A 9,674-nucleotide genomic window follows, 5' to 3' on the forward strand; every position below is an offset into this window, starting at 1 on the left:
TGTAGAAACTCTGCCAAATTAGATTGGAGCCTGGTGTTGCCATCCGGTTTCACCAGTCCTCAGTCAAATCGTCCAACCCATGCTAGCATGGAAAGCGGACGTTAAACGATGATGATGATGATATATATATATATATATATATATATATATATATATATATTGTGTTGAGTCAAAAGTTTTGCAACATTTAGGTAACTTATTTGTTTTATTCGTCAGGTTAAAACAAAAGCAGACTGGCATTCAAAGTAGAGGTCATCATGTTGCACCATCTGAAGCCACCTTTCTGCCAGTTCTTTGATCCCACACAGATACCAGTTCTTGTCCTTCAATGTGAAGAACTCCTTCACAAAAGCTTCTACCTCTTCTTGATTGATGAAGCCTTGCAAGCACAGTAAGTGAACCATGGATTTGAACGTTGGGGGTGGGGGGTGTTGGCAGTATCACTATCCCTGATAAGTAAGCAGTACTGTAATGTGATTCTTTTGAGCCATTGAACCTACCTCTGAAGAATCTCTGTTGATTCCATTTAGAGGGGATGATCTTGGCGCAACAATAGTTGGTGCCATCATATCAAAACGTGTCTCTTCTTCTCCAGGTTCTTTCAATTCCTAAAAATACAGTGAAACAAAATAAATGTTATTTTTATTATTTTATTACATTAGTTGTAGACAATTTATAGAAATGGTAACACACAAAAATAAAAAGTTTTATATCCCATATTCTGAGTTGAAATCCTATCAGGGATGACTGTTTTTCATTTTGCCAAGGTTTAAAAATCTTTTATCTTTTATCAGTCATCAGACTGCAGCCATGCTAGGGTACTGCTTTGGAGAATTTTTAGTTGCATGAATCAACCCCCATACTTATTTCTTTTCAAGTCTGATACACATTCTATTGATGTTTTTTGCTGAACCGCTAAGTTACAGGGATGTAAACATACCAACACCAGTTGTCCCCAAGTGGTGGGGGACATGCACAAACACAAAGACACATACACACACACACATATATACAATGGGCTTTGGGTTTTTCTCAGTTTCCTTCAACCAAATCCACTCACAAAGTTTTGGTTGGCCTGAGGCTATAGTAGAAGACACTTACCCTAGGTGCCACACAGTAGGACTGAACTCAGAACCATGTGGTTGAGAAACAAGCTTCTTACTACACAGCCACAAATAACAGTAATATATTGAGAGAGATTATATTGATTCTACTTTACCACTGACCATGCCCCCTTCCTTGTTTGCCATTCACTCCACCACCCATATCCCTATATTTCTCTCCCTCACCTGTTGCTAACATCACACTCTTGCAAACTTACCTGATCCTCTGCCCCCTCACCTGTTCCTCCATCCTCATCCCCCTCACATTCACCCTCTTGTACATTAAGGGTGCATCCTATGACTTCATCATCTCCACCATTTTCTCCCCTTTTCCAACTGCGTAAGCCATGTATCCTCCCCCCCCCTCCCTACAGCAAGACACCTGTCCCTAACACCAGGCATAAGCCAACACCCTCTACATTAGAGCCGACACAATGGAAGGAGTCTAGTCTTGCAAGCTGCTTAGCGACCTCACTAAAGCCAGGGTAGGTGTGTGTGTGCATGTATGTGTGCAGTCATATTTGTATCTGTGAGTGTGTGTACATGTGCATGTGCATGTGTGTGTGCATTTGCATGCAGCCATATTTGTATTTGTGTACGGTCGTATTTGTATTTGTGTGTGTGTGTGTGTGTGTGTGTATGTGCATATGTGTGTCTGCCAGCATGCACAAGTGTATGGTCTGGTGTGGTTGTTTGTGTAGTTTAGTTGGTTCTGTGAATGTGTGTTTGCTTATGTGTTTATGCATATGTGTTCCTACATAAGCGTGTATCTATGCACATGTGCCTGTGTGTTTGCATGGATGTGTGTGGTTGTGAGTCCTTGCATTTGTGTGTGTGTGTCTATGCATACGTGTATGCATAAACACACATACACACAGACATGCACAGATGCACACACACACATTCATATGAGAGAACACATACACTTACCTATTCAAAAAACCCACCACATTACATGCACATGTACATGTGCACACGCATACATTCTGGAATGCACACACACAAGCAAACACTCATACATATATGAACATATACACTCACTCACAGAACCAACTAAGCCACACAAACACACACACTAGACCACACATTCGCATGCACTCACACACACATACACAAATATACAGATGCTCATACAAACACACACCAACCATGTTCTGCTCTCCCCTCTCCCTTCCCATGTATGGAACTACACCCATAAATCTTTACAGGATGACAAACAAATCCCAGCAGATCTGAAACCAAACTGACCTTGAACAAAAGGTCAAACCCTTAAAGAGGTCATGGATGGCTAATGCACACACACACACACACACACACACAATGCACATACAGGCAGTCATACAAGTGTACACACACATGCACACACAAACTTTTCATTTATTCTCGCCCTTCCCTTCTCTTCAAAACAAACACTTCTGCAGTCACACACATAGGTATACATACACACTGGCATAAGACGAATTCTCACTCAGATTCAAGGCAATTAATTAAGTTGCAAATATCAATTGAAGGACTTCGGCTATCAAACAACTGGTTGATTGTTTAACCAACATATTAAATGAGTGATTGATTAGTTAGTTGGTTGGTTAGATATTTAACTAATTAACTAACAGTAAAGAAGTGATATTAAACCAGTACATGTGTTATTATTACTGGTGTAATGACCCTCCCAAGGCACAAATAAGTTTCATGGTTACTCCAGTAACGATGTTAAATATCTCCCAAAAAATAGAATTGTTATTTTCTGCAAGTCACGTTGCCTCAATAAACTTGATATACCTCAACAAAAAATAGTTTCAAACATTACATTCCTCAACAAAAGATAGATTGGTGTATAAGGTTGCTTTCCGCAGTCAGGGTTAATGAAATTTTGAGTGGATAAATGTGATTTCCACAGTAAAAGGATCAAATAAAGTTATACTATAGTAATTAAATAAAACCATATGAAATAGCATCTATATTTCTTTAAATTATGAATTTCTATTTGAGGCAAAGAGTGACAGGATGGACTTGCTAGAATCCAGTACATTACTAGGACTTATTTCACTGTCCCAAAGTTATGAAAGGCAACCATTAACCCCAGTGGGATTTGAACTTGTAACAATGAAGAATGAAACAAAATATTGAGAAAAATTTATTCAGGTGTTCAACACTTTCAACCAATTCCACTTCACACACCCTACCACCCCACCAGAAAGATCTAGATGTCAATACCAACCAACACAGGGTATTGATGCTACATAAAAAGCACCTGTGCTGGAACCACATAAAATACACCTGTGCCAGAACCACGTGAAGAGCATCTGTGCCAGTGTGACGTAAAAAGCACCCATGCTGGCACCATGTATAAAAGCACACTACATAAGGAGCACTTGTGCCACTAGCATGTAAAAAGCACCGGTGCTAGTGCCACATGAAAAGCACTAATGCTAACACCATGTAAAAGCATCCAGAACACTCTGTAAAGTGACTGGTATTAGGAAGAGCATCTAGCTGTAGGAATCATGTCAGAACAGATGACTGGAGCATGGTGCAGTCCTCCAGCATAGCCAGTTCCTGTCAAACCACCCAACCCATGCCAGCATGGAAAATGGATGTTAAATGATGATGATGAATAGAACACCTTGATTTTTGCTAATGCCAAGCTTACTATTTGGTTTATCATTAATGTCATATTGAGAAACAATTCTTCGTTAGTTAACATATATTATTTAGTTAACATAGAGAAGTTTATTTGGTATTGTTATAAAGAAAGAGCTTCAGTGAAACAGTTACTAGAGAAGAACACAATACATATAACAATTAGAAAACAAAAACTCACCCAGTTTGATGCTTGAAACATAATCAAATCAATAGGGTCCCCCGACAGCTCATTGTTAATGACCATCAAGGAATGGCAGGTTGCCATACAATGCAACATTAACCCTTTGGGAAGAGACTCTTCCAAAAAGTCTTCAGGACTAAAGCTGGAGAAATAATAAAAGACAAATTACATTGATAAATAAATGAATACTGAATTTTTGTATATGTTAACGTCTGATAGTTTTATAGCTGGTCACCACTTTTTATAGCTGTGTTTTGTTACTGTTTGTGTAACATTACTTTTATATGTTTCCTATTTGGAAATAGATAATAAATATATTTTACTTTTGAAGTAGGAATATATATATTGATAAACACGTCACTTATAACTTACTTATAAGTGTTATCATTATACATAAATCCTGACTCCAGCTACATGAACACCATAGCAAGAAATATATACTCTGAAACGCTAACGGACATTTTATGCATGCATGTATGTTGAAGATAAACAAATTCATGTTCTTTTAGCCGCTATAAAAAATACACAGTTTCATAATTGCAGAAACAAATTTTGTTAACAAGTTGAAGAACGTGAAGAAAGAGAAAATAATTACTACATTATTTAATTTATGTACATTTAGCATTTATAGTACAATTGGAAAGTAAAGTCACTTTGTCGTAGAGAATTACAACTTAAAATTCACACTAGCTAATCCTTCATACCAACTACATGAGTTCACAACAATTCAAATAAGTCTTGTTGGATTTTTATCATAGACATGGCATAAAAAATAGCCAATATCTCAAGGAGTGAGTGCCATGGAGCTTAGTAACATCCAAAGAACACTATTGTGAATGTCGTGGAGTTTAGTAACAATCCAACAAACACTGATTAATTTCCCCCTAAATCAGGGTTTTTATAACTGCTCATACATGAATTCTAAGAACCGTATTTTGTGAAAGAATTCTCTTTGACGAAAGTTTAGAATTCGGATATGGGCAGTAATTTTCACCAATGAGATTACCAACAATTATGCTTGTTCGGGCAAACGACCATTACATCAAATTGCCACCTTTTATGACTTGCTACAATCGAAAATATATTGAAGAGAGAGGGTGGGGAGGGAGGGACAGACAGACAGACAGCGTGGGATAGAAACAGAGAGACAGAGAAACGAAGATGGACACACAGATAACGGACAGTTACAGCAAGTGAAGTGATTAAAATACTGATATTCTGTCTATATAACTGAAGTTTTATATTCTACCAACTACCAGCATCATATAGAAGGTGTGTGGCTTAGTGGTTAGGGTATTCAGCTCATAATTGTGAGTTCAATTCCTGGCAGCGCATTGTGTCCTTGAAAAAGACACTTTATTTCATATTGTCCCTGTCCACTCAGTTGGCAAAAACGAGTTGTAACTGTAATTCAAAGAGCCAACCTTGTCACATTCTGTGTTATACTGAATCTCTTTGAGAACTACATTAGGGATATGCATGTCTGTGGAGTGCTCAGCCACTTGCATGTTAATTTCGCAAGCAGACTATTCTGTTGATCAGATCAACTGGAACCCTCGTTGATATAATCAATGGAGTGCTAGCTAACCAGCATCATGCTGTGACTCAAGCAAAGACCTACAATCATTTCTCATTTTGTACACCTCATCATAGCTAGATACCTCAAGAAAGCATAGTTCACTGTTGCAAACAGTAGGAGCACTGTATAGTTGACAGATGTTTCATTAGCTCAAAGTGTTGGGATGAAATGCTCCAACTGGAGTATATATAAATTTTGAAAATAGTTCTACAGGCAAGAGTCATAAGGCAAAGCTGGTATTGCAGTAGTAGAAGTTTTCTGCATATTGAGCATGGCTACTGCTTTTTAGTTGAAGCTGTTTCAATTCATATTGCTAATATTCCTAAGCTATTCTGATCCCCCAATCAACAGCCATTTATTCAAACCTTACACATCATGTCTACCTAGAGAAGGCAACAGGAGATCACTCCATTGTCACTGCCTTCGAAATGCTCTATAACATTACGAGTCATGTATACATGTATATATTTGTAAGAAATAAAAAATTGGAAGGTAAAAAATGGAGAAAATGGAGACACTGCAGCATGGGCAACCCATCTTGGAGAGTAGTAACTCTAAATACAAAAGATGGTCAAAGATATTGGGAACACTGTTATTGTTGTAAAAAACTATTTTAATGCCTATGGCACAAAGTCCACATCACAAAGTGCTTGGTTATATAGTATCCAATAGTGAAACTACATCAATAGAAAGCATGGTGGCTTTTTTTCTATTGCTCTGTTTGCCAAATGACAAGGCATATAAAAAGGCTAAGACAATTTGAGACCCTTCAAATGCATGCAAACATGAATAGGAGATGTAAAAATGATGTTCGTAGAAAGTGGAACCACATATGTCTTTATCTTAATGAAGCAACTACAGGAGAAGTTCTTAGCCAAGAGGAAACCACTATGTATACCAATTTTTAAACCTAGAAAAGGCTTTTGACCAGATATCAGGTTCTATACTCTGATGGGCACTAAAAAAGAATCTAGAGACAGATGAATAACTTGCAAAAGGTACTGTCAGCAGAACTGGAGTTAACAATGAGCTTAATGATGAATTTAATATGCAGGTAGGTGTTAATGAGGGCTCAGTTTTCAACCTACTATAATTCTCTAGGTCATAACAAAGAGGCCATCTAACCCAAGCCAACACAGAAAAGCTGAAGTAAAATAATGAGAGAGAGAGAGAGAGCTTACACATTGTTGTGGCAAGGAACAACACATCGTAAGTTAAGTCCATCTTCTGTGAGAGTCCCAGTCTGAAAAGAAGAAAATTCAATTAGAAAGTGCTTGGTTTGGACATGTTTTACATTTTTGAGACGATCAAATGCAAGGATAGTCAAATGACTGGAACAAATAAAAGATAAAAGATAGAAATATATCAATACGACAAACAAATAGTTCTTATTTTCAATAGGCACATTTTTTAGTTTATTTGTAGCTGAAGGTCTACAACAGCAAGAGAAAGATATCTAGATCATTAACAATGATTTTCAGATGCCCACACTGGCTGATTTCCATTGCTGCCTCACAGCAAAGTCTGTTGCTTTTGCATCAGATTCTTTTAATCTCTTATCAACTAGTACAAAGCCACATCATTTAATACTATCCACCCAACCCAGCTGAGAGGACTTTGTTTTCTCTTGCAAGTCACTTGGGGATCCCACCAGTGCTGGTGTCATGGAAAAAATACCCCGTACACTCTGTAAAGTGGTTGGCATTAGAGAGGACACCCAGCTGTAGCAACCATACCAAAATAGACAAAAGAGCTTGGCACAGCCCTCTAGCTTGCCAGCTCTTGTCAAACGTCCAACCCATGCCAACACAGAGAATGCATGATAAATGATGACAATATTTGCATCAGATGTAAATATATTTCCCATGGATCCATGTGAGTTTACTTTTCTTGTCATTACTGTCGGTATCATCTAGCTTGCCAGTCATGTAGTGATGCATACCTTTCTGCTGATATGATTAAATTTCTGTTTAAATATATTACTCCAGCTACCTTTGGGTACATGGAACAGCTGTATATTCAGAGAATGAATGTAAATCATGTAAGATGTGTGTGGGGGGAGGGTATCTATCCATATTTCTTCTGGAAAGAGATGGGCTCTGCTAAGGTTTTAATCCTTTAGTATTCAGATTACTCTGTCATGTGTGCAGACAATTCACCGATAGACAATTCGCTGATTGGACAATTGGCAAGGAAAAGCAAAAAGTACATTCACCTTAAGGAAGATGAAGCCAGGTTGGAATTTTTAAGGGCATGTGCCCATAATTGTATGTGACATCTTTATTTCTATTTGTAAGACTAACAAAACTTTTTGTGCTTTCTTCATATGTTGTATTGTATGTAATATTGTATGTAATATCTTTTTATAAATAAATTGTTTTTATTTGTAACTCTCATGAAACATTTTCATAATTTTTACTTTGTTTTTAAAAAATGTCAACATATTGTCTTTTCAGCAAATTGTCCAATCAGTCAATTGTCTGTCGACGAATTGTCCGTCTACCACTTTGTCAAATGTAATGCTTATATAATCATATTGTTTTGAATTAGTCATGCATTAACTTGTAGCTTTGAGATTTTGATGATGTGGTTGTTAATTTTTAAAATGATAATGTAGGGTAGATGTGAGAAGAAGGATCTAGTTGGTTTGAAAAGAAAACAGGTGGGAGATTTTGGCTGGATATAGCCGGTTTAAATGATATAGGGTTAAATGCCCAAAGCACACGTGTCCCAATGTCATCAACTGCCTCCATCAATAGTTAGAGAAGAAAAAAAGATCCAGAACTATAATGCTATGGAATTCATTTTCAGTCTTTTATGGACATCAATACTAATATCTACACCTCTTCAACCTTAATCCCACCCACCCTAAAATTATATCAGGGCACTCAATGTGTTGTTGATCCTAGTAAAAATTGTCAAAACATCAAATATAAAGATTTGGTGAATAAATATTTCTTACCTTGTCAAAGCATATGACATCAAGGTTTCCACAAATATTGATATTGGAAGGTGAAATACAGTACACAGAGGCTTTTTTCAGTCTTGCTTGTGCAAACACTGTGCCGACAGTGAGAGCTGCTGGTAAAGCTGGAGGTATAGCAATTGTTATTAAATCAAGGGCTCGTATGGCAATAAGACCACCATGTACACCATTTTGAACCTTTAAATATACACAAAATAAAAGAAATTAAAAAAATATTTCTCAAAATAAATGTGAACAGAGTTAACTATCTCATGTAAAGATAAGCCGACTATCATCCTTCATATATATCTGCATCATATGTCAATACCAGCACAGTCATTTCTCTCTTTCCCACAATGGCTAGTTCTTGTAATGTCACAGTTTTTCTTGCACCTTACTAATAATAAGGATAAAGACCCCTTCAGTCAAGAATGACCATGGGATTGTGACTAGAAAGTTCTCCTCCAAGGCACAAGTCCAGATAAGGTTGTTTATGGAAGACCAGCAGTCACCCATGCATACAAGCCTCCCTTCTTCATGCCACCGATGTTATCCAAGGGAAAGGCAAACTCTGATACAGCTTGGCACCAGTGATGTCATAACTCATTTCTACAGCTGAGTGAACTGGAGCAACGTGAAATAAAGTGTCTTGCTCAAGAACACAACACACAGCCTGGTCTGGGAATCAAACTCACTACCTCGTGATTGTGAGCCCAATGCTCTAATCACTGAGCCATGCACCTTCAGAGCAGCTCACCAGTCTTCTGTCATTCATGCATACTAACATTACACATTCAGTAGGGCATGCTTGATTAATTTCTGTTAATGCCAGAGGATGAATATAAAATCAAAATCTAGGATTGTAACCAAAGAAAACAGTACCTCTCCTACACTAAAAGAAAATAACGCATTGATTTTATACAGCAGAAACTAATTTCAATATAGTTCACTCAAATGCTGAACAAAAAGCTTAGAAGTATTTCATATTCAGAGTTCAAATTCTGCCAAGGTAGACTTTGCCTTACATCCTTTCAAGATTGATACAATAAGTACTAGTTGAGTACTGGGGTCAATGTAATCAACTTACTCACTTTGCCAAACCTACTGGCCTTGTGCCAAAATTAGAAATTCAATATATTTCACTCCCCTTTCACAAAAACTTATTTTAGTGTACAAGTACGTGTATATATATATATATATATA

At 37.3% G+C, this 9,674-nt stretch overlaps 1 protein-coding gene across 1 annotated transcript in view; it reads right to left on the bottom strand.

Moving 5' to 3' along the window:
- Positions 1-9,674, bottom strand: part of LOC106878814 (polyamine-transporting ATPase 13A3) — a 164,533-nt gene that overhangs the window by 46,003 nt on the left and 108,856 nt on the right. Inside the window, exons 14-17 of the mRNA XM_052970914.1 lie at positions 8,469-8,669; positions 6,688-6,749; positions 3,925-4,069; positions 501-608 (exon numbers count right to left, since the gene is read on the bottom strand). Coding sequence (XP_052826874.1) covers positions 501-608; positions 3,925-4,069; positions 6,688-6,749; positions 8,469-8,669 — 516 coding nt within the window. The remainder of the gene's footprint in view (positions 1-500; positions 609-3,924; positions 4,070-6,687; positions 6,750-8,468; positions 8,670-9,674) is intronic.

This window comes from Octopus bimaculoides, chromosome 9 (genome assembly GCF_001194135.2).
Source record: "Octopus bimaculoides isolate UCB-OBI-ISO-001 chromosome 9, ASM119413v2, whole genome shotgun sequence".
Taxonomy (NCBI): Eukaryota; Metazoa; Mollusca; class Cephalopoda; order Octopoda; family Octopodidae; genus Octopus; species Octopus bimaculoides.